Below are 26,473 nucleotides of genomic sequence, written 5' to 3'. Positions count from 1 at the left end.
CCTGGGAAGGACACATCACTTCTGTGGCCTGAATCTAATTAAAAGGAAGCAAACAGACCCAAACTGTGGGACACTCCACAAAATGCTGGCCTGTGTTCTTTAATGATGACAACATTTCTGTGGAACTGATCTAGATTAAAGGAGACTAAATAAAGAAACATGATAACTAAATATGATATGTGATTCTGGATTAGAACCTGGACTGGGGAAGGTTTGCTGTAAAGGAAACAATGGTGAAACTTGAAAATTGAGTATTGAAAAATGTTTCATCAATACTACATTGTACCATAGTTACTGAAGAGAATGTCCTTGTTCTTAAGGTATATACATTGAAATAATATAGGGGTAAAAAGGTATTCTGGCTTCTGCAACTTACTCCCAAAAGATTTAGGGTAAAAAATTATATTCATACACACGCTCACACATTAAGCAAATTTCAAAAGTGTTAACAATTGGTGAATCTAAGTGAAAGATGTATAGTTTTCGGACTAGTCTTAACGGTTTTTCTAAATTTGAAATTATTTCAAAATAAAAAGCTAAAAATAGAAAAAATTCCCAATCAAAAGGTAATTTTGTATTATTCTATATTCCTATTGGGTTTTTTAAAATTAATTAACTTATTTATTTTTGGCTGCATTGGGTCTTCGTTGCTGCACACGGGCTTTCTCTAGTTGCGGTGAGCAGGGGCTACTGTTCGTTGCGGTGCATGGGCTTCTCATTGCAGTGGCTTCTCTTGTTGCAGAGCATGGGCTCTAGGCACGCGGGCTTCCGTTGTTGTGGCTCACGGGCTCAGTAGTTGTGGCTCACGGGCTCTAGAGCGCAGGCTCAGTAGCTGTGGCGCACGGGCTTAGTTGCTCCGCAGCATGTGGGATCTTCCCGGACCAGGGGTCAAACCCGTGTCCCCTGCATTGGCAGGCAGATTCTTAACCACTGCGCCACCAAGGAAGTCCCCTATTGGTTTTTAAAATAAGTGTCAAAAACATCTTGTCTTCATTAGCATATTTAGAATTTTCTCTCAGAAAATTTTCTTTATGTAACAATTCATGAAAAAGAAGTATAAAAACTACTTATTAAAAATAATTGTGTTGGGAATTCCCTGGTGGTCCAGTGGTTAGGACTCGGTACTTTCACTGCCAAGGGCCTGGGTTCAATCCTGGTCAGGGAACTAAAGATCCCGCAAGCCACGTGGTGCAGCCAAAATAATAATAATAATAATATTGATAATAATAATAATAAATGAGTGAATTTTTAAAAAAATAATGTCCTTACTGAATGAAAAGATACAACATATTACTAAATAAAAGAGTGGGTTACAAATCAGCATGAGCCTGTATTTGAAAAAGCATATATATATCCTGTATGTATAGAAAGATAATATACATAAAAAAGACCTCTGGGTAATAGGAGGTTTTTGTTTTGTTTTGTTTTGTTTTTTGTGCTTTATGATTTTCCACTAAGAAATTTGTTTTTGTAACAAGAAAAAGTAAATATTTTTAATTTTTAAAAGGCTCATATGCATTTCTTATTAGGTACTAACTATTCACAACCTCAGTGATATGTTGTATAGCTGATAATAAATCCACTCAGCAAATGATGCAAAGTTAACCATCAATAAAATATTCAAATACCATATTCTACTGGCCCAAAAGACCAAGAAAGAAAATTCATTTTTATCTTCACAAGTTCTAAGATTCATAAATTTAATGGCAGCTTCTCCTTAAATAAAATAGTAACCTTGTGGTGGTTACAACAAAATTATTCTTGGGATAACTAACTACTTTTATTTCCATGTGGCCAAAATAGAACAATTCCATGAAGAAAATTCACAGAACCAGAAAACTGGAAGGAACCAGGAGATAATTTAGTCCCCCTTCCCACACTACCCGACTGTCTTCTCTTTCCTGACCATGGTCAACAAGTCTTCACTTAAATACTTTCAGTAAAGAGCTCTCAGGTTCACAAAGCACCCGTATCTTTCTAGGACCATTAACTGTAGATACTTCTGCTTTATACTGAGTTAAAATCTGTCTTCAGGTAACTTCGAGTTATTGGTCTCAGTTCTGTATTCCTGCGTTCAGAGGATAAATCTAATCCTTCCTTTATCTGGCAGCACTTCAGAACTTAAAATCATCTCTTAACACTGTCTTCTAAACAAGTGTGGAGGAATGGGCCCTGTGGACTTTTGAGCAGAGGAAAATCATTCATTGCCATGGTGGGATACTGCCAACAGTATAAAATAAGCCTTCAAAGGCCCCTCAAAGATATATTCTTTATATATATATACATATAAAATGCTTTTAACAGAGAAGAAAACAATGCATTTTAGTTTGAATAGTATTTAATCTTAATTCTCTTTAATTTTGTTAAGATTTCATTTTGTCTTATTCCCTATATATTCTCTAGTTCTTTGTTGCTAGATTATATAATGGATCAAATAAGCATTGGAGACAAATTTAGTAAATATAGAATAAAGAAAGTATTTAAGCCTAAAAATAAAAGATATATGCTTATTTCTGAGCCATATTGACCTTGGCTTTGATCAGAAAATAATCTGCAGATGGCACTAAAGAAAATGTACATCAGCTGCAAGCTAAGCGATTTTAGGTTTGTTTGCCTGTCTCCCTAGGTCTATCTTCATGTCCCTGGCAATGAAGCAACATTTTCGTTCAATATACCACAGCTACTTAGAAAATCACCTAAGGACACTTCATCAGCCAGGTTTGTGGTAGTTGTAGGGTAATACTAATTCATTGGCTTTTAGATCAAATAGAAAATGACCCAGAGAACTGTTTTCTTTTTGGCCTACCCGCATCAACTTCTGCTTTCATTTCCTTCATGTCCTCGGTCATCTGTAACTCAAGCTTGCTGATTCGCCCATGCACCTTCTCCTCTTCTTGTTTTGTCCTCTGTACCTCCATATTCTTCTTTTGACTCTCTTCTATTTTGTCCAGTCTGGCTGACATCTGGCTGAGCTTCTTCTCCACGTCTCTTTCACTGGCTCCCTGAGATCCATGATAAGAATGGCACTTGATTACTCCAAAGAGTCTGATGCATTCGCATCAGTCATAATACCATTTAAGAACAATCTGCAGGGAACAGAATTGCAAAGGTTGCTTGTTGCTCGCCCCAATATCCATTCTCCCCTTCTTCCATAACAGATCCCTGATTTTCAGCTGGCTATAAGGTCACCCAGAGTAAAGACTACCTTTTCTATTGTCTCCTGAGTTTGCTGTGGCCATATGATTAAGTTCTGGCTAATGAGATATAAGTACAAACATATGTGGCAACTTCCAGGAAAAGTTAAAAAATAGCTGAGGCGTATCCTTGCCTCTTCTTTCTTTCTTCTGTTCTTGGAATTAAGACATAATGGCTGGAGCTCTAGTAGCCATCTTGAACTATGAGTACAAGGGTCACTCTCTAGGACTGGCAGAGAGTTAAACCAGAAAGATCATGAGTCACTGAGGACTGACAAGCTACCACATTAGCCCTGTGATCCCTACACCCAGACTTCTTTTATGTGAAAGATAGATAAGCTTCTATCATATTAAAGTCACCATTATCCTGGAGTTTAGTTATTAAGCGTACCTAGATGTAAAAATAGTGCTCCAAAGACCTAGAAGCCTACAAATGTATTATTATGAATCTAAATAAATCAGGAGATCTGATAAAAATATGGAGACATGTAAAGAAATATTTGAAACAGAATATTTTCTTTCCTTTCCTCTCCACTATGCTTGGTTCTTATGAGAATCTGGGTCTGCAGGCAAGCTTTAGAGGCCAAGACTACAAACATCAAGCTGTAAGTGGGCTACAGCATAACAAAACTCTCTTGATGTGTTCAGTGCACAGTCTGCAATTCAACAGCTCAGCATCGAGAGAGAGCAGAGCCAGAGATGCAATCTACACCAGTCACTTATGCTCCATCAAAGTCCAAGGGGAGGAAGCAGTGAAAGAAAAGAGAAGGGAGAGGGAGATGGTCAGGCTAGATAACCAAACCAAAAAACAACTGCTTGCCAAGTACTGATATTGAATACTATATATGCAAGGCTTTCTTGATATGATTTTTCAGTAGTTCTGCAAACCTTAGTTCTGCAGAAGAGTGGGGTAAAATGAGAAGGAACATGGAAAAGAAAACTGGATTCTGTTTAGATATTGCACTGTGACACCTCATACTGGGTTTATAGTTTGATGGAGGGGCCTGGAGGGAGAAATCTAGTCAACACTGTTTCTACCAGATCACGGAATTAAAACAAACTAAGATGAAGTATGTAATTGTAAATGCAGCTGGACAATTTGGTTCATTAAGGTCTTGATTTGGCTTCATCTTAGCTGAAAGTACTGAAAATTTCTACTTAGTCTTTGTTAACCAAAACAAGTCAAAGTGCTCTGTCTCTTTATAACAAACACAAAGAATCAATATGAACCACGGAAAGAGATTCTAAGGCAAGAAACAACTGTAACAGCTTAATGTGGTGCTAAATAAATCAATGATAAGTTACGAGGTATTATTCAAACATTGCAGGTCCCACCGAATAACTTTACTATGTTTATGGCTGAACATCAACACCTACACTGTTTTCCTTAACAACCAAGGAAAGCTGATCGATTTTCTGTAAAAGTTCTTTTTCCATCCGTTCTTGTTCCTGTTGCAACCAATTCCGTGCAGATAAAATCTGGTTACTGAGTTCCTCAATTGTACCTTTAAATCTAAAATAAGAAAGTTAGCAAGTTAGTCATAAAACAGTTTTAATATGACATCAAAGAGTCTCAGTCTCTGACTATCAAATCTCTCAGAAATATATCAGCATTAAATTCGGCTCACTCAGAATTACATGCTTACCTTTTTCTTAGAATTGCACTTAGCGCTACATTGGAAAGGGTGGAGAGAAGGAAGATATAACAGAAAAGCACCTAATAATACTCCCACCCGTGCAGAGCTGACAGTGTGGACACCAAGGTGTCACACAGTGACAGAGAGCCACGCTACGTACTAATCTTTGCAGTTCAGAGGGTCCAGGGTGCTCTTGGCTCAAAGGACACAGTAGCCTGGCTCCCCTCCAGGCTCCCCTCTTGCCCTGGACTCTCCCTCCTTCTCCCTCTTATCTCCCAGGACTGAAGCCTGGCTCCCTTTCTCTCTAATGTTCTCCAAATTGCTCTTGCCCAATACAGATATTTCTTAATTTAAACCAAACAGAAAATTAAAAAAAAAACAAACCCCAACTTCTATTCCTATATAACTCTCCCTTTCCACATACCTTAAAATAACACCTCACACTTGCTGCCTCCTCTTTTAGTTTTATTATGAAAGTAATAAAAGTATACAAGAATATATGTGACTTAATAATAATAATAAAATGAACACCCCCTGTGGTAGAAGCCTCCAGTTCTCTGCAGTATCTGTTCTCCTCTTCTTCTCTATTAAGAAACCCTCAAATGTGAACTGGATCCACGGCTACCTAGTCAAAACTACACTTCTCAGCCTCCCTGGCAGCTACGTGTGGCCATATGGCTAAGCCAGGCAATGGGACACATGCGGAAGTGATAAGTAAACTTCCTGGTCATATCATCAAAAACAAAGCTCCTCAGCCTTACCTGGGCAGGAAGCCAAGCCAGCAGTCCTGCCCAACTGTGGAGCCCCACCTAACCTGGGAGACTGACCATGGAGCACAGCAGCTTTACTGAATTCATTTATTCTAACAGTTCTTTGATGGAGTCCTTAGAGTTTTCTCTAGAAGATCATATCATCTGCAAGCAGGGATAATTTTGCTTCTTTTTTTCTGATTTGAATGCCTTTCATTTCTTTTTCTTGCCTAATTGCTCTGGCCAGGAGTTCCAGCACTACGTTGAACAGAATTGGTGAGAGTGGGCATCCTTGTCTTGTTTCTGATCTTAGAGGAAAAGCTTTCAAAATTTCATCGCTGAGTATTAGATTAGCTGTGGGCTTGTCATGTGTGGACTTTATTATGTCGAGATACATTGTTTATATACCCAAATTGTTGAGAGTCTTTATTATGATGTTGAATTTTGTCAAATGCTTTTTCTGCATCTATTGAGATGATCGTATGATTTTTACCCTTCATTCTGTTAATGTGATGTATCACACTGATTTGTGTACATTGAAACATCCTTGCATCCCAGGGATAAATCCCAGTTGATCATGGTGTATGATTCTTTTAATGTGCTGTTGAATTGGTTTCTTAGCATTTTGAGATTTTTGCATCTATGTTCATCAGGGATATTGGCCAGTAATTTTCTTTTCTTGTAATGTCTATCTGGTTTTGGTATCAGAGTAATGCTGGTCTCGTAAAACGAGTTTGGAAGGGTTCTCTCCAACTTTCTGGAAGAGTTTGAGGATGACTGGCATTAATTCTTCTTTAACTGTTTGTTAGAATTCACTCATGAAGCTATCTGGTCCTGGACTTTTCTTTGTTGAGAGGTTTTTGATTACTGATTTAATCTCCTTTCTCATCATTGGTCTGTTCAGATTTTCTATTTCTTCATGATTCAGTCTTAGTAGGTTGTTTCAGGAATTTATTCATGTCTTCTAAGTTATCCAGTTTGTTGGTATATGATTGTGCATAGTAATCTCTTATGATCCTCTGTATTTCTGTGTTATCAGTTATAGTATCTCCTCTTTCATTTATAATTTTATTTATTTGAGTCCTCTTTCTTTTTGTCTGGGTTAGTCTAGCTAAAGTTTTGTCTATTTGGCTTATCAATCAGTTTTATTGATTTTTCCCCCAATTGTTTTTCTGTTATTTCCTATTCTCTATTTCATTTATTTCTGGCCTACTCTTTATCATTTCCTTCCTTCTGCTATCTTTGGGCTTAGATTATTCTTCTTTTTCTAATTCCTTGAGGTATAAAGGTAGGTTGTTTATTCAAGGTCTTTCTTTTTTCTGCATGTAAGCGTTTATCACTGTAAGCTTTCCTCATAGAACTGCCTTTGTGGCATCCCATAAGTTTTGGTATGCTGTGTTTCCATTTTCATTTGTTTCAAGATTTTTCGAATTTCCCTTTTGATCTTCTTTGACCCACTGGTTGTTCAGGGGTGTGTTGTTTAATTTCCACATATTTGTGAATTTTCCAAATTTTCTCTTGTCGGTAATTTTTAGTTTCATACCATTTTGGTTTGAAAAGGTACTTAACATGATTTCACTCTTCTTTAATTTGTTAAGACTTGTTTTGTCACCTAACATATGATCTATCCTGAGAATGTTCTGTGTGCACTTAAGGAGAATGTATATTCTGCAGCTGTTGGACGGAATGCTCTACATACGTCTGTTAGGTCTCTAGTTGGGCAGGGCTGAGGTGTGAGTGGTGGGGGACTGCTGGCTGGGCTCTACAGTCAGGTGATCCTACTGGTTGGGCTCCCAGGGTAGGCAGGGCTGCTGGCTGCGTCACACAGTCAAATGGAGCCACCAGCTGGACTCTGCAGGTCCCTCTGGTCCGGTGGGGTCACTGTGTTCCCTAGCATGGTGCTGGTGCTGGTTGGACTCCATGATGGGGCCTGAGGCTCCACAACTGGGCAGGCTGCTGGTTGTGCACCCCTGATGAGTAAGGTCACTGGCTGGGATCCCTGGTCAGGCAGGGCCACCAGCTGTACCCTGCAGTCAGGTGGAGCTGCAGGCTGTGCTCTGTGGTTGAGTGGGGTTGCTCTCTGGACTCCCTAGTCAGGTAAGGTCACTGAGTATGTTCTGCTTTTAGGAGGGGTTGTTCGTTGGTTTCCTTGCTTGGGCAAAGCCAAAGGCTCTGCTCGGCAATCAAGTGGGGCCATAGGTTGGGCTCCACTTCTTGGGTTATAGGCTGGACTCCAAGGCCACCTGGGTCACTGTTCAGGCTCCCTGGTCAGGTGAGGCAAGAAGTTACATTTTATTTTCAATGATCATATTTTCTAGAAGCTCAATTCGGCTGTTTGTCAATTCTGTTGGGTTTTTTTCTGGCCACACCACGTCGCTTGTGGGGTTTTAGTTCCCCGACCAGGGATCGAACCCAGGCCCTCAGCAGTGAGAGCACAGAGCCCTAACCACTGGACCGCCAGGGAATTCCCCTGACTGTTCATTTTTGGTAAGCTCTTATTCCTTAGTTGTACCTTCAAAACGTGTATGTGTGTGAATACCCACATATACACATACATACATATACACACACACATCACTTTATCCAAGAATTCCTATATATGCAGTATTTAGAAGTCTGATTCTGCTTATTGTTGTTTCTTCTCACTCTATTACTTATGTGATGTTTTTTCCTTGTGTTGGCCTACAATTTCTGACGTGGACCATTTTTAAAGTCTTTACTGAATTTGACAATATTGCTTCTGTTTTATGTTTTGGTTTTTTGGCCGCGAGGCGTGTGGGATCTTAGCTCCCCTGGCCTACAATTTCTGACTGTACATTCACGTTCCTTAGAATTTCATGTCTGTGGGAAGACTTGAAGACTGAGTATTCGCATTTGCTTCTGCCAGGCATCTTGGGCCACTACCAAATCAAGATCATTCTAAGATAAATTACTTATTCTGGTTTCTTCAAGGTGCTTGGGTAATGTGAATTCTAACTCTAAATCCACATAAAGGTTGTACTGTGGTCCTGAATTTTCAAGGAATACCTTTTACCCTTCTACCCAGAATCAAGATTTCAATAGGAAAGTTTCCTTATGATGTCTCTGTGGAATATTTTTTTTGTCTCCTAGTTCATCCAACCAGGGTTTTACCTTTTGGGTCTCTAATCTGTACTTCTACTTCACAGAGGCCCCAGGCTTGGTCCCCTTACCTCTGTGAACAGCCTTTGTGTCTAGACTTCTGGACTTTAAATTGTAGGAAGAAAAATAAAGATGTTCATGACTGCTGACTAATAATATCTACTAAGGAAGAAAATATACTAAGATGTTTATTTTCTTCCTGTGCGATGGAAGGAAGGGGATGGGAGATCTTTCTGTACTTGGCAAGATTGCAGAATCTATGAGAAAGAGTGCCATAACTCAATAATGATATAAATACAGATAATTAGAGGAAAGGAAACATGGTTTTCATAAGAGAATTCCTGTTAAATCAGCAATAACCCTAAAATGGCATTAAGCATGGAGAGAATGAGATACAAGAACCAGGAGAATAATAAATTTAAAACTTCCACAAGCCTCTAACAAAGTTCCATACTGAAGTCGTCTTTAAAAAAATATAATAAGTCAAATACACACACAAACACACACATACACACACATACACATATATGGTCACTGCTGGCTCTGCTTTGGCAGCAAAATGCCAAGCTCATGAAGATTCATGACAGGGAAAAGTGTATGGTTCTGTGATTGAGCAGATGAGCAGCAGATGAGTTTCAGTGGGGGCAAGTCCAGTTTAAAGTGTCACTAAAACACAATGCAAAGTATAGCACATTAGAAGGTCCTAACTAGACAGCTCAGCAGCCCCTAGGTGCAGACCTCTCTCACCTAGACACCTGCAACAATGCCCCTCCCCAGCCGACGTCCCCATCTCTGCTTCAGCCTGTGATCCATCTCCCAACTGCAATCAAGGCCATTTAAAAAAAATAACATATACATCTGACTGCATCACCCTATCTGCTTAAAATCCTCCAACGGCTCCTTATTGCTCCAGGGAAAGAAACAAGATGTCCTGAACACGGTCTACAGGGCCCTGCATGCTGGCCCACCTCCTCTCCAGCCTCACTCCCCACCAGCACGCTCTGTTCAGCCCCCTCTGCGCCCTGCAGTTTCCTTCATGTCACATTCCTCCCGCGACGGGCTATTCCATCTCCTGTGTCTTCACCTCACTCTTTTCCTCGTGAATGCCATTCGTGCTTCAGCTCTCACTCCCAACATCGCCCCCTCCGGAAGGTCCCACAGCCAGGCTTCTGTTACGCATTCTCACAGCACCACCGTATTAGCTTCCCACGGCTACTGTGACACGTCACCACACACTTGGTGGCTTAAAACAACACAGTCATTCCTTTTTGGTTCTGAAGGCCAGAAGTCTGAAATCAGTTTTCACTGGAGCAGAGGTGGTCCCTTCCGGAGGCTCTGAGGGGAGAATAGTTTCCTCGCCTTTTTAAGCCCCTAGTGGCCGCCTGTCTTCCATGGCTCACGGCCCCCTCCCCCATCTTCATAGCACATCACACTCCAATCTCCGCTTCTGTTGTCACATGGCCTTCTCTCCTGATTCTGACCCTCCTGCCTCCCTCTTACAGGGACTCTAGGGGCTATTCCATCGGGTTTACATAGATAACACTGTATCATCTACTCATCTTAAGATCTTTAATCTAATCACATTTGCAAAGTCCCTGTTTGCCATATAATACTCACAGGGATACCTGGAGGAACCATTATTCAGCGTACCGCAACTACGTATCTTTCCTTCAAAGCACGTATCACCATTAGTGATAATATAGCATGCACCATATTTAGTGTGCTCTATTTAGGTCATTATTCGATGAATACTCATCAGCTCCCTAGACTATCAACTCCACAAGGATAAGAACAGAGCCTGTTTTTCTTCATTACTGGATACTCAGCACCTAGGCCATATTCAAGAAATATTTGTTGGATGAACAGACGGGTTATTACCCAATCACTAAAAACAATAATTAGGAAGGTAAAGTGGCAACAGGCTACAAGGAAATCTTCCTGTGAACTTCCATTATGGTTTTCACTTTGTGCAATAAATAAAAACCAAAAGGGAAAAAATTATAGTATTGAGTAAGCTCATGAAGAACTTCAACCAAAACAGATGTTTCTAAGTTGATTACTCACTTAGTATCCAAAAGCTGAAGCTGGTGGTTACTATCTCTGTGGGACATCTTCAGTTTGGTGCTTTGCTCGGATATCGACAAGTCCACTCTGTTCAAAAGCTGAGAAATCTGGAAAAGAAACTTCGCTTGTAAATGTCATATCCAACCTTTTCAGAGGTAATTTCAGAAGACATTAGTGGGCTGTATTCTAGTCAATGGCATTAAATTCAATCTAATTTCATAAATGCATTTAGGAGTCCACCTCATCTCTCCGCTACCATTTTCTTTTATACACACCCATCAAAAATCAAGACCAGAGGAGTTCCCTGGTGGCCTAGTGGTTAGGATTCTGGGCTTTCACTGCCGTGGCCCAGGTTCATTCTCTGGTCAGGGAACTGAAATCCCACAAGCTGCGTGGCACAGCCAAAAAAAAATCAGACCAGTAGCACTGCCAAAATATTAATCATGCACTGAGCAGTTAACTACAGGTCTCTGATGAGCAAGCCTAGCTTCTGCCCAGGAGCACTATTTCCCCCTGCTGGCATAAAATGTAAGTCATTTTTACCTTGGAATTTCTACCATCAGTGTGGTTGCTAATCACAGAATGGAATTCTTATCACTTACAAATTCCATCAAGGTCCCAGATTTACCTCCGTATCAAGTTACCAGAATATATAATTTTTAAACTATAACCCCTCTTACTCCTTTCTCCCACTACCTATCCATTTCCCTTGTCTTTTTACTAAAATGTATTGAATAATATAAAACTAGCCCTTTATGAAATGCCTTTATTTTCTGCAAAAATTCTGATGTTCAATGTTCCTTAATTCGGTATTCACGGAATAAGTAATTATCAGATCCGAAACAAAGAAAAATTATGTCTCTTTTTATGGATTTCTATATGTTTTTTACTCGGTTTGGCTACTAGAAAGCTTAGGATTTCCTTAGCATCTCTTTTCTGATCTAATAATTCTGTCCTCACATTTCTTTAGAGAAAATTATTGGACTTATTTCATTTTATTCTTTTTTTTCAAGGTTTTATAGTAACTATTTTTTACATAAGTAGCTTTAGATCCTTATCAGAGGTAGCTAGCACACAAGTATGTTTAACCCAATAAATTGACTAGATACCCCATTTTATTGACCAGTCTCTCTTTATTTTTATTTTTATTTTTTAAAATTAATTAATTTATTTATTTTTGGCTGTGTTGGGTATTCGTTTCTGTGCGAGGGCTTTCTCTAGTTGCGGGGAGCGGGGGCCACTCTTCATCGCGGTGCGTGGGCCTCTCACTATCGCAGCCTCTCTTGTTGCGGAGCACAGGCTCCAGATGCACAGGCTCAGTAGTTGTGGCACACGGGCTTAGTTGCTCCGCGGCATGTGGGATCTTCCCAGACCAGGGCTTGAACCCATGTCCCCTGCATTGGCAGGCAGATTCTCAACCACTCCGCCACCAGGGAAGCCCGACCATTCTCTCTTTAAATGAAGAATAGCAAGTAAGGCAGACACTGTAGGGAAAGTCCTAGAAGATAGGCCCCATTATGGCAAAGGGGAACTTCTAAGAAGCCAAAAAACAAACTGTGAAATGCCAAGAGTTTTGCTTTGAGAAATTAATCTGTGAATTGCAAGGTGGAATACTCTGAAATTTATTAGCCAGTCTACTCTCTAGCTTCGTTTTAATCTTTTCCCACATACAAACTATGTGATGAGGTAGTCCATAAGACTCATGAATAAAGTATCTATTTCCTGAACCCCAACTGGGACGAGTGCCCTGTAAAACAATGCTTTCATCACTTACCTGTGTAAGAGGTAGTTTTGGAGATATAATTTAGAATTTTTGGAACATGTTAATTGTTTGAAGAACAAGGGGAAAGAATCTTTAAAATTAGGATTGTACTGAGAAATCTTGGCATTTTGGTCGCATACTTACAAAGGGCCACTCCAGTGAAACAGAAGGAGGAAGAGGAAAAGGGATGCTTTTACCATGCTTGTGCTGGGTGCCCTACCTAGTTTCTCAGGCAGGAAATAATCAACACCATGTTATTCTTCGATAAGAACAAATACTCACTTTCAAAAAGGTACCTGAAACAGGTCATACCTGTCCCTCTGCATCTTTGATTTTCGTTTCCAAGATCAGCTTGGCAGCTTGCTGCTCTTTGTTCAAGTGCTGGAGCCCCTCATAGGTCGTTTTGTGCTCAGCAGAGAGTCTGGCTATGCTGGCGTCACATCTATCCGGGCAGACGACAAAGATAACTCTTATCAAAGTCTTCAAACACGCACTAAAGCTTCCTTACACACTATAAAGTGCATGACCCCACTCGAAGAAACTGCACTATGAATCATGCCTTTTAACAGAGTTTTGAATGAATTCGGAGAGCTGCTCTCATTATGGTTTTTAAGTTAAACCACAGGGATGTTGCTTAATAAGACTAGAGATGTAACCATCAAAGCAACAAAGTCTTTACAATGCTCACGAGTACAAAACTGAACATGCAGTGAGAGCCCAATTACAAAAAAGCTTACACAGTGAGCCGGATGTGGTCTGTCACTCTGTAGTACCACCTCCACCCTCTCAGGTTCGGGGCCTCTTTGGATTTTGGAGGCAACTTCTACCACATTTGAAAGTACTATTCCTAACCTTCTACCAGAGCACCTGTAAGGCTGTATGCTTTGAGTGTGGTCCAGAGCAGAATGCTCTACAGCTGGTCCCAGCTGCTCTGCCCTTGAGCCTTACAACTTGGCAGTTCCAAAGGTGCCCAAAGTATCTGTGGCAGATAAGCTGGGTTATGAAGCCTCTGTCAAACCCTAACAGCAGAGTCACAGAATGACCCCCTAGGAATTGAGAGCAAAGTCATGTCCTGTTCCAACACAATCATTCCTGCTTTGAGAAGGAGCAGCCAGCTTGCTACTGGGCTCCAGTAGAGACTGCATGCCTAAGTAGGGGTCACTGAGTGACCATGCAATCTGGGCAGCCCATCATGAACACCAAGCCATAGAGGTGGGCATATGGGCAGCACTCCGTCTTGGAGGGAAAGGGATATATAGACGTCAGGCTTAACAGTCCTAAAAGCATAAGTAAATTACAGGAGCCCCGACTCCTGTGGCCTCTACTCTTACTACTGCCACTTTTCTTCAACTCACATGTATGGCCTGGGATCAGATGAGCTTAAAATACAAATGTTTAAAGTACTCAACGATCAAAGATAGATTAACATCCATCAAGAGAACTCTAAACTATTTTTAAAAAGCAGAGATGAAGAAAGAACAAGTGGTTAAGAGAAAAAAATGAGAAATCCTAGAAATAAGCTAAACAGTTTTCTTAATAGAGCTGACAAACATGACTGGACATGATTGAAGATAAAATCAGTGAATTAGAAGATAGGAGCAAGGGGCTCACTCACAATGCAGCAAAGACAGACAGAGATTCAAAACATGAAAAAATAGTTAAGAAAGATGGAGGACAAATCAAAACATGAAAAAATAGTTAAGAAAGATGGAGGACAAGTAAGTCAAAGGGAGGTTGAGAAGTCCCAAAAGAAAAAATGGAGAGAATGGCAAAAAAGCAATATTTGAGGTGTGAGTGCTGACAACTTCCTAAGGCTGAAAAAAGACATGCGTTTTAAAGTATTCAATGAATACAAAGTAGCATAAGTAAAAATAAACAGAACATGGTGAAATTCAGATAACCCATGATAAAGATAAAAATTTTAAAAGCTACCAGAGACTAAAGACAAAATGACTTTTTTGACTGACTGTAAGACTGACAGCACACAATTGATATCAGAAGACAGTAGATATCAGAAGACAATAAATATCATAAGATGTTGGAGAAACAGCTTCTAAGGATTGAGTGGAAACAACCTATCATGCAAGAATAAGTACAAAATAAAGACAGTTTTAGACATACAAAGATTAAGAAATGTATCACCCACACAGCCATACTGAAAAAGTCATTAAATAATATACTTCAGTAAGAAGAAAAGAACACCCAGAGAGAAGGAGTAGGATGTAAGAAACAACAGTGAGCAAACTGAGAAAATTTTTGGAAAATTTATTGTTTTGTAGACTCTGAAGAAAGTAAGCTACCAGTTCAATTATTCCAAACTTCTTGAGTCCTTACTTGGTACTGAATCACATTTTCTCTAAGTTGAACAACTTGTTTAGCTTAATCATTTGGCTAAAATGCTATAGTCCTTTTTGGAAGTAACAGAAAAAAAAAAGTATTAGGATAAAAAAATGTTTAATATTGACTAAAATATTTTTTAAGATTTTAAAACACAATCTGACAAACTGCATATATGCACTTTCTAAATTTCAATGTTCATAATAAAATAGACACAAGGCAACAATTATGTCACTCTCCTTCTATACTGGAAATCTTTTTTAATGTTTAATGCTCAAGGCTGGCATTTGTACAATCATGCTATAACGCACACTGTAGGTGGAAAAGTATATTTTATAAGCTTTCTTGAGGGCAACTTGGCAGTATATACCCCAAATCTTGAAACACGAATATATTTCTATGTACCTTTCAATCTAGGTATTAACCCCAAAGAAACAAAAGTGTGAGCAAAGAAAAATCAAACTAATTAAATTCTGTATAAATTCCTTAAACAATTTCCTGTTTTAGGATAAAACAAAAATCCTTTAAAACGCTCAGAAAGAGTTGGTCCCAACCCACTTACCTCCCTGCATCATCTCCTATATTCGGTCCCCTTTTTTCCTCTGCCCTCAGCCACACTGATTACACTTCAGGGCTTTGAACTTATGTCACTCCTTCCCACTTCAAGGCCTTGACGCAGGCTGTTCTCTACGTCTGCAGTGTTCTTCACTGACCTTTTCACCTGCTTAGTTACTATTCATCCCTCAAGCTAAGCACACAAGTCACTTCCTTATGGAAGCCTTCCTGGAGCCCACAGAGTGGATCAGGTACAGCAAGTACACACTTTAAGGATGTCCCATATTTCTCTTTTACTGAACTTCTTATAATAAACATTTATTATTATTACTATTACTATTATTATGATTATCATTAATCTCTTAATCCTTGTTTCATGGCACGTTCTCATCATTAGTCCATGCATGGCTCACTTCATTCAGTTAATTATCTTTTAATAACTGCTCCTATTCTGAATCCTGTCATCATTCCCTTGTTCTCCTTTTAAGACTGTATTGCACACATACACACACATATGCATGTGTGTGTATATACATACATATATATATTTCTTGAAAGTATGTTATGTGTGCATTAGTTGAATTCAACTTTTACAAAAGCCATTATGTCATATGTAATATTTTGATACTTATTGTTTTCACTTATTGCTAAGATTCAACTATATTGTTATAGCCACTGTAGTTGTTCATTTTAACTACAGAAAAACATTCTACAGTTTCTTACAATTTATTTGTCCATACTCCCACTGATGGGCACTTTGGGTTATTTTGGGATTTTGCTATTGTGAACAATGCTGCTATGAACATGCCCTCCTGTGGTACAAGCACAACCGTGTATGTCAGGCAGAAATTAATGGATCACAGACTATGGTGTATGTTCAACACTGGGAGGTAATATCAGACCCCACTAATTTATCCTCCTACTAGCAATGGGTAAGAGATCCTAGGCACCTACACCCTCTCTAATGCTTGGCATTTTCAGATATTTCAGATGCCAATCAACTGGGTGTAAAAAAGCATATATTGTTATGTTTTAAAATTTTCATTTCAACATTAACCAATGATGTTGAATCTCTTCACAGGTTTATTGGCCATATGTGTTTCTTCTTTGGTAAGATGTCAGTTCATGTCTCTTACCCATTGTTATATTGGGTTGTTTGCATTATTCTTATTAACTTGTATGAGGTCTTTATATATTCTTGACACTAACCTTTTACCATCCAATATCTTCCTCAATTTGTAACTTCTTATTCTCTTCTTTAAGAATGATGAGCAACATTTTAAATTTTAAAATAATCAAATCTATCAATGCCTTTTATATCAAGAAGAAATCCTCCACTACCTAAAGGTCTAAAACTGGGGTCCCCAACCCCCGGGCCACAAACCAGTACTGGTCCATGGCCTGTTAGGAACTGGGCTGCACAGCAGGAGATGAGTGGCAGGCAAGCGAGCGAAACTTCATCTGTATTTATAGCTGCTCCCCATCGCTCACATTACCGCCTGAGCTCCGCCTCCTGTCAGATCAGCAGCGGCATTAGATTCTCATAGGAGCGCGAACCCTACTGTGAACTGTGCATGCGAGGGATCTAGGTTGCGTGCTCCTTATGAGAATCTAATGCCTGATGATCTGAGGTGGAGCTGAGGCGGAGGTGATGCTAGCGCTGGGGAGAGGCTGCAAATACAGATTATCATTAGCAGAGGGTTTGACTGCACAGAGACCATAATAAATCAACTGCTTGCAGACTCATATCAAAACCCTATCAGTGAGTGGCAAGTGACAATTAAGCTGCATGTGGTGGCAGGCTTTATAGTGGCAAGTGAGTTGATGTACTTCAATTGTACAGCTGCATCTGGTGGCAGGCTTTAAATCAGAATCCAACACTTATTTTAGTCCACGCATGGCCCGCCCATTATTTTATTTACCACTTCCACCCACGCCTCTTTCCCCGCACTGTGCACTTATCTCAGTCACAGTTTTGGTAAGCCCACAAGCTAACCCTAGCCAAAACGAGTAACAAACAAACGCTGCTGGAGAGCTTCTTTGAAAAGACCCAATGATGAGACAGCAGAAGCCTCTAAGACTGCCAACAAAAAGAAAGCTGCATTTAAAAGAAAATACCAAGAGTCCTACTTAAATTATGGGTTCATTGCAACAGGTGATTCACATTCTCCAAGCCCGCTTTGTATAATACGTGGCAACCGGCTATCCAACAAAGGCACGAAACCTTCAAAACTGCTTCTCCACATGGAGACCAAGCACCCTGCATTAAAAGACAAGCCTTTGGAGTTTTTCAAAAGAAAAAAACATGAACACGAAGAACAGAAGCAATTATTGAAGGTCACCACTTCATCAAATGTGTCTGCACTGAGAGCATGAAATGTGTCTGCATTGCGAAAGCTAAGAAGCCCTTTACTGTTGGTGCAGAGTTGATCCTGTCTGCTGCTAAGGACATTTGTCGTGAACTTTTAGGAGAGGCTGCAGTTCAAAAGGTGGCACGTGTTCCTCTTTTGGCTAGCACCATAACTAGATGAACTGATGAAACAGCAGAGGATACTAAGGCACAACTGTTAGAGAGGATAAATGAGTCACCATGGTATGCAATCCACGTTGACGAGTCTACCAAAGTTGACAACAAGGCAACAATGCTTGTTTTTGTGCGATACATTTTTCAGGAGGATGTGCATGAGGATATGTTATGTGCACTTTTGTTGCCAACCAACCAACACCACAGCTGCAGAACAGTCTTTGAATGATTACATATCAGGAAAACTGAATTGGTCATTTTGTGTCACTATATGCACAGACAGAGCAGCTGCCATGACTGGACAGCTTTCTGGTTTCACTACTCAGGTCAAAGAGGTCGCTTCTGAATGTGAGTCTACACACTGTGTCATCCATAGAGAAATGCTGGCTAGCCGAAAAATGTCACCTGAACTTAACAACGTTTTGCAGGATGTGATTAAAATTATCAACCATGTTAAAGTACGTGCCCTTAACTCACGTCTGTTTGCGCAGCTCTGTGAGGAGATGGACGTAGAGCACACACGTCTTCTCTTACACACAAAAGTGAGATGGCTTTCTAAAGGTAGATCACTGGCCAGAGTTTCTGAGTTACGAGAGCCGCTCCAGAGATTTTAGAAAAACAGTCACCAGTGGCAGCACCTTTCAGTGACACAGAATGGATCACAAAACTTGCTTACTTGTGAGAAATATTCAACCTGCTCAGCGAACTCAATCTGTCACTTCAGGGGAGAATGACAACTGTGTTCCAGTCGGCAGATAAAGTGGCTGCATTCAAAGCCAAACGGGAATTAAGGAGGCGATGAGTGAACATTGGGATTTTTGACATGTTTCAAACATTAGCAGAGATTTTGAAAGAGACTGAGCCAGGGCCTTCTTTCTCCCAGCTGGTGCATGATCACCTATCTCAGCTTTCAGAAGAGTTTGAGCATTACCTCCCAACCACAAAAGACCCCCAAACTGGGAAGGAATGGATCCGCGACCCATTTGTGAATAAGCCAGGTGAATCAACTTTGTCCACACTAGAAGAGGATCAACTTCTTGAGATCGCAAATGACGGTGGCCTTAAAAGTATGTCTGAGACAACTTCATATGTTCTGGATTAAGGTGAAGGCGGAATAGCCTGAGATTGCCACAAAAGCACTGAAAAGCCTGCTTCCATTTCCAACATCCTGCAGACTTTTCTGCAGTGACAGCAACCAAAACAAGATTACGGAGTAGACTGGACATAAGCAACACACTTCGGGTGTCACTGTCTCCCATCATCCCCAGATGGGACCATCTAGTTGCAGGAAAACAAACTCAGGGCTCCCACTGATTCTGCATTATGGTGAGTTGTATAATTATTTCATTATACATTACAATGTAATAATAATAGAAATAAATTGCACAATAAATGTAATGCGCTTGAATCATCCCAAAACCATCCCTCCCCCGCCCCAGTCCATGGAAAAACTGTTTTCCACAAAACTGGTCCCTGGTGCCAAAAAGGTTGGAGACTGCTGGCCTAAAAGATATCCATCTATATATTTCTATTAAAAGTTTTAAGTCTTATGTTTAGCATTTAAGTCCTTTACTCATCTGGAGTGAATTTTGTATCTGGTGTGAGGCAGGAAAAAAAGGATCTTTTTTGATATGGATAATAAATTTTCTAGCTCCATTTACAGAACAATCCCTCCTTTCTCCACTGATCTGCTGTGCCATCTATCACATATACCAAAGTCCCAGACATGTGTGGTTCAATTTCTGGACTTTCTATCCTATTCTATTGTTCAGTTTCTCTATCCCTAAGCCAACAACATACCATCTTAATTACTGTAGTTTCATAACAAGTCTTGCTATCATCTGGTAGGGCAATTCTCCCCTCCTTGGTCATCTTCAGAAGTGTCCTGGATATTTTTTACTCTAAACCCTAACATATAAACATTAGGATCATCTTATCAAGTTTCTCTGTAAAACTCTGAATTCTAATTGGAATTCTACTGATTCTAAAGATTAATTTGTGAAAACTGATACTTTTCAAGATATTAAGATTTCCTACCCTTGAATATAATACCCATTTCTATTTACTAATATTTTCTTACCATTTCTTTTTCTTTTATAAATTTATTTATTTTATTTATTTATTTTTGGCTGTGTTGGGTCTTTGTTGCTGCACACAGGCTTTTTCTAGTTGTGGCGCGCAGGGGCTACTCTTCATTGCGGTGTGCAAGCTTCTCACTGCGGTAGCTTCTCTTGTTGCGGAGCACGGGCTCTAGGCGTGCAGGCTTCAGTAGTTGTGGCACGCAGGTTCAGTAGCTGTGGCGCACAGGCTTAGTTGCTCCGCAGCATGTGGGATCTTCCCAGACCAGGGATCGAACCTGTGTCCCCTGCCTTGTCAGGCGGATTCTCAACCACTGTGCCACCAGGGAAGCCCCTCTTATTATTTATTAATCAAATTTTAAAAATTTTTCAAGAAGTCTTGAATAATTTTTGTTAGATCTATGCCTAGTTATTACACATTCTCTGATTTTATTTTAAATGGTATCTTCATTTTAAGTATGTTTGCTAGTTGTTTGCTATTGGTTTACAGTAAGGAAACTGACCTTTGTACATTGATATATATAGCCACCTTGCTAAATTTACATTAACAGATTAAGAGAGAAAAATTATCTGATGATTTGAACAGATGCAAAAAACATTTGAGAAAACTCAATGCAAATTATAAAGATTCTTAGTAAATTTGGAATGTAAGAAAACATCCTGAATCTGATAAACCCATGTTTGATTATCATCCAAAAATGGAAAACCTCTGGAGGTATTCTCATTAAAGTTGAAAACCAGAGAAAGATGCCCACTACCACAATTTCTACTTAACTGTATTGAAGATTTTAGCCTGTACAAGATGACAAGAAAAAGAGACTAAGGATATGAGGATCAGAAAAAAAAGAAATTAAATTGTCATTATTTGTAGATGATATCATTTCTACAGAACCCCCCCAAAATCTACAAATCAGAATCATAAGCGAAATAAAATAATTATTTTGCAATAATTCATTTAATGTCTCTCTCTCCTGATAGAAAGAATATAAGCTGCATTTAAGAAAGAAAGACAACTGCCTTTTTCATCACTAAAACCCTAGTGCCTAGCACATTGCCTTGCATGTAGTAGGGGCTCAATAAATATTTGCAAATGAATGACTCTAAGGAATAGTACTACGTACCATGCACTGTACAAGATACATGACATATATTAGTTCATTTACTCCTCACAAATCATCCCCACTCCACAAATGATGGTTAAAAACAACACCAAGGGCTTCCCTGGTGGCGCAGTGGTTGAGAGTCTGCCTGCTGATGCAGGAGACACCGGTTCGAGCCCTGGTCTGGGAAGATCCCACATGCCACGGAGCAACTGGGCCCATGAGCCACAACTACTGAGCCTGTGCGTCTGGAGCCTGTGCTCTGCAACAAGAGAGGCCGTGACAGTGAGAGACCCGCGCACCGCGATGAAGAGTGGCCCCCGGTCGCCGCAACTAGAGAAAGCCCTCGCACAGAAACGAAGACCCAACACAGCCAAAAATAAATAAAAATTAATTAATTAATTAAAAAAAAAAAAAAAAAACAACACCAAATACAGACCCTTCTTTTTAATTTTGAGTTAACAATTTTTAAGCAAAACATTATTTAAATCATATTTGGGGAAATCTGAGGTTTTAACATACCATGAAATACAAAAATACTATAGAAAGGCATTATTTTCCAATCCAAATAGAAGCTTATTGGCTAGAAACTGTCCGGTATCACTACATCAGACCAGTTCACCATCTTTACAAAGCTGTTCAAGGGACAGACTATGTTTGAAGAAGTTACTTGAAAAGGTCTCAGAATGATCCCAAAGCTCACGGCTCACAGATTTGCACTAGCTATAGCTTGGCTTCCATATTTTGTCTCACTTGGAAACACAAATACTACTACATAAATTTCCATTAATACAGGAGTGGCTAAATACGTTCAAATATGGTACATACATATAGCAGAACACTCTCTCTCCGATTAAAAAGTATGCCAGATCGGTGTGCATACTAGGAGGAGGCCCACAGTATACTGTTATGTAGAAACAAGTGGCAGAATAGCATGTAGAATACTTTGTAAAATTAAAATCCCACTGTTAGGTAATTATTACACTGCAAATCATTACATTACTGTAATGATAAATTATCTTATAATTATGTATGAGAAAAGTCTAAAAGGACAGATACTGAACTGTTAACATTAATTACCTCTAAGAAGTAAAACAGAGCTAGGAGCTGGTGAGCCTCCATTCTTCTACTTCATGTATTTCATAGTATTTCTGACTATTTATCACAAGCATATACCATTTCTGTTCCTTTATAAGTACAAGGGCAGGGTAGGCAGGGGATGCAGGGAGGGATGCAGGGTGGGATACCAAAACCTCCAATCAGGAAATATACACAGTGAAATCAACTGTGGTTTTCTTAGGTTAATAACAATGTATTCTCAAATGTTTCAGGAAAAAATTTATTTTTGAAAGAATAATAGGGTAAGTTATTTGTAATAATGATAGGGTAAGTAAAATGCTAACAATTGGTAAATCTTTCAAGTTTTCTATAAGTTTAAAATTATTTCAAATATATATATATACATGAAAAAAGGATAAGCAATATTACTCTCTCAGCTAGTACTGAATCAAAGACATCATTCTTCTCTTTTCGAGAAACACACTCATAAAAGGCAGCCTCGGGGCTCGAATATAGCTGCGTGTGTGACTCAGCTGCTTTAGTTAAACAAGAATTTGCAATGAATCTGACCAGTTGTCCTGTTTCATCCTGAAGTTATATTATAGATGAACCGATAATGCACTTATTGCAAATTTTCCCTTTTCGGGTCTTTAGGCAGCTGTTATCTCCCAGGTACAGTTCTTGGTTGTGGCCATCAGGTGGCAGAATGACTCTATCACTTGGCTACCTGATCAATGATGGCAGGGAGGTGGTCAGAAGTCCAGAACAGAGTCCCAAAGGTCTAGCAACAGACATGACTTGGGCACCACGCTTAGGCAGATCTTCTCTTACAGCTTATGAGATGGTGGCATATGGCATTGAAAAGGCAATGACACTTACATAATGCCTATGTCCACCTTAGTTTATCTCTTCACATTGGCATTTTATAATCTCGCAACCTTACACAGGTGAATACAGTACAATAAGATATTCTGAGAGAGAGACCACATTCACATAACATTCGTTATAGTAAATTGTTATAATTTTCTATTTTATTGTTAATCTCTTATTTTGCTTACTTTATAAATTAAACTTTATCATAGGGATGTATGTATAGGAAAAAACATAGTATATATAGGGTTCAGTGCTATCCCTGGTTTCAGGCATCCATTGGGAGTCTTGGAATGTATTCCCTTGGGACTACTGTATCATAATCTAAGCCTCCAACATGGGTGTTATCCATGGCCTAACAAAATATTGGCATTATCAAGAGGTTTCATGATATAAAAACACATCTTACAACTCTATCAACTTAAATTCCTAGGTGCCCATCTCTGCATAACCACTGATAGAGTGCTTTGGGTTTTGGGGCTTTCTTTGTTTTGCTTTCTGCTAGTTATTAAATTGTAGTGAATGACATTCGTATGAAATATCTCTAGTTCCAGTTTGATTCTCTTTCAATCAACAGCAATAAAGCTAATGTAAATTGAAAAAAAAAAGGCAATGACACTTAAAATATTAAGTTGCTCATCTTCCATATTATAATAATTATTATATATATAATTATTGTATGTATACATCATTAAGCCCTTAAGTGTTGGCAATAATTTAATTGAATCAGACTGCATAGAAATTTACATCCCAGGACATTGTCAAAAACAGCAGAACATGACATATACACACTATTATATATAAAAGAGATAACCAACAAGGACCTACTATATAGCACAGGGAATTATACAGAATATTTTGTAATACCCTATAAGGAAAAATAATCTGAAAAAGAATATATATATATATATATATATATATCTCACTGTATTGTACACCTAAAACTAGCATGATATTGTAAATCAACTATTCATCAATTTTTTTAAAAGAATTATATTGGGGATACTAGGTTGTGTAATAATACAATAAAAATAATTAAAAAGCATATGTTTGGCAAGAAGAAAAAAAGTAAGCAAACAGAAAAAAAAAAAAAGAAACAAAACAGTAGAGCGATCTGCCAGGAATTAGTGGAACCTAAGAATTGGATGTGACACCAACATAGGCAGGCAGCTATATAAGATATGAGGGGAAGAGATGGTCACAGAGAGCTCTGGTAAAACCATTATCATCACAGGCTGACTGCAGTGTCTGAGGACCGACATCAGTCCTAACATGAGAGGCTTCATATTGCAGGAGAAACAGACATGACTAAAATAGTCCAGCTAAGTCACTGACCAAACAAATAACAAAAACAAGCCTGAGGGCATCGGTATCCAGGATTGCTACAAAATACTACCTAAAACGTCCAGTTTTTTTTTTTGTTTGTTTGGCCGTGCCACATGGCATGCAGGATCTTAGTTCCCCGACCAGGGATCAAACCCGTGCCCCCTGCAGTGGAAGCACGAAGTCTTAACCACTGGACTGCCAGGGAAGCCCCAAACATCCAGTTTTTCTTTTTTTTTTTTTTTTTAAACATCGTTATTGGAGTATAATTGCTTTATAATGGTGTGTTAGTTTCGGCTGTATAACAAAGTGAATCAGTTATACATATACCTATGTTCCCGTATCTCTTCCCTCTTGCGTCTCCCTCCCTCCCACCCTCCCTATCCCACCCCTCTAGGTGGTCACAAAGCACCGAGCTGATCTCCCTGTGCTATGCGGCTGCTTCCCACTAGCTGTCTATTTTACATTTGGAAGTGTATGTATGTCCATGTCACTCTCTCACTTTGTCACAGCTTACCCTTCCCCCTCCCCGTATCCTCAAGTCCATTCTCTAGGAGGTCTGTGTCTTTACTCCCTTCTTGCCCCTAGGTTCTTCATGACCTTTTTTTTTCTTTCTTAGATTCCATATATATGTGTTAGCATACGGTATTTGTTTTTCCCTTTCTGACTTACTTCACTCTGTAGGACAGACTCTAGGTCCATCCACCTCACTACAAATAACTCCATTTCGTTTCTTTTTATGGCTGAGTAATATTCCATTGTATATATGTGCCACATCTTCTTTATCCATTCACCTGCTGATGGACACTTAGGTTGCTTCCATGTCCTGGCTATTGTAAATAGAGCTGCAGTGAACATTTTGGTACATGACTCTTTTTGAATTATGGTTTTCTCAGGGTATATGCCCAGTAGTGGGATTGCTGGGTCATATGGTAGTTCTATTTTTAGTTTTTTAAGGAACCTCCATACTGTTCTCCATAGTGGCTGTATCAATTTACATTCCCACCAACAGTGCAAGAGGGTTCCCTTTTCTCCACACCCTCTCCAGCATTTATTGTTTGCAGATTTTTCAAACATTCAGTTTTTAACAAAAGTTGTAAGACATACAAAGAAACAGGAAAATGTGAAATAGACATAGGGGAAAAAGCAGGCAAAAGAAACTGCCTGTGAGAGAGCACAGAGGTCAAATTTAAAAGACAAAAACTTCAAGGCAGCCATTATAAGTATAGATGATTAAAGAAATAAAGGAAACTTGCTTTAAAAAGTAAAGGAAGAGATAATGACAATGTCTCATCAAGCAGAGAATACCAATAAAGAGACAGAATTTTTTTTTTTAAAGAACCAAGCAGACCCAATCAAGAACATAAAAAGAAAACCCTTAGAATGGGGGAAATTTTTTTAAAATCAGATATCTGACAAGACAATTGTATCTAGCCTATATAAAGAACTACTACAACTCAATAATTAAAAAAAAACAACCCTCAATTTGAGAAGGGGCAAAGGATCTGAATAAACAGTTCTCCAAAGAAGATATACAGATGACCAATAAGTACATTAAATGATGTTCACCACCTTTAGTTATTAGGGAAATGCAAATCAAAACCACAGCAAGATGCCACTTCACACCCACTAGCTTGGCTATAATCAAAAAGACATAGAACACGTGTGGAAGAGGATGTGTAGAAACCAGAGCCTCATACGCTGCTGCTGGCAACACAAAATGGTGCAGCCACTTTGGAAAACAGTCTGGCTGTCCTGTTCCTCAAAGGGTAAAATACAGAGTTACCATATTACTCAACAACTATGCTCCTAGGTATACACATCCAAGAGAAATGAAAACATATGACCATACAAACTTGTACGTGAATGTTCAAAATAGCATTATTTATAATGGCCAAAAAATTTCAACTTGATGATATCCAATTTATCTATTTTTTTCTTTACACCGGGACTTGCTTACCCTGAGGGAACTTGCACACCTGCCTCAGTATACAGGTATTTCTCTTCTAAGGCTCTGATACCATCCAAACAGACCTCATAGAGGAAAGTGGATGAAGCCACTGAGTCTTGGACAAATGAAGATGATAAGCCAAATAATGGA

The 26,473-nt window shown here is 39.2% G+C and overlaps 1 protein-coding gene across 7 annotated transcripts in view; it reads right to left on the bottom strand.

The window, feature by feature from the left end:
- FAM81A (family with sequence similarity 81 member A) overlaps positions 1 to 26,473 on the bottom strand; it is a 124,472-nt gene that overhangs the window by 2,602 nt on the left and 95,397 nt on the right. For all 7 annotated transcript variants that reach the window (XM_082447713.1, XM_082447709.1, XM_082447710.1 and 4 more), the window contains exons 5-8: positions 12,839 to 12,968; positions 10,765 to 10,871; positions 4,572 to 4,707; positions 2,807 to 3,002 (exon numbers count right to left, since the gene is read on the bottom strand). In XM_082447713.1, the coding sequence (XP_082303839.1) occupies positions 2,807 to 3,002; positions 4,572 to 4,707; positions 10,765 to 10,871; positions 12,839 to 12,968 (569 nt within the window). The remainder of the gene's footprint in view (positions 1 to 2,806; positions 3,003 to 4,571; positions 4,708 to 10,764; positions 10,872 to 12,838; positions 12,969 to 26,473) is intronic.

The sequence above is a fragment of the Balaenoptera physalus genome, assembly GCF_965194825.1.
Source record: "Balaenoptera physalus genome assembly, chromosome: 2".
NCBI classification, from domain to species: domain Eukaryota; kingdom Metazoa; phylum Chordata; class Mammalia; order Artiodactyla; family Balaenopteridae; genus Balaenoptera; species Balaenoptera physalus.
The sequence above is the reverse complement of the archived record's forward strand: the minus strand, read 5'-3'. Positions and strand labels throughout refer to the sequence as shown.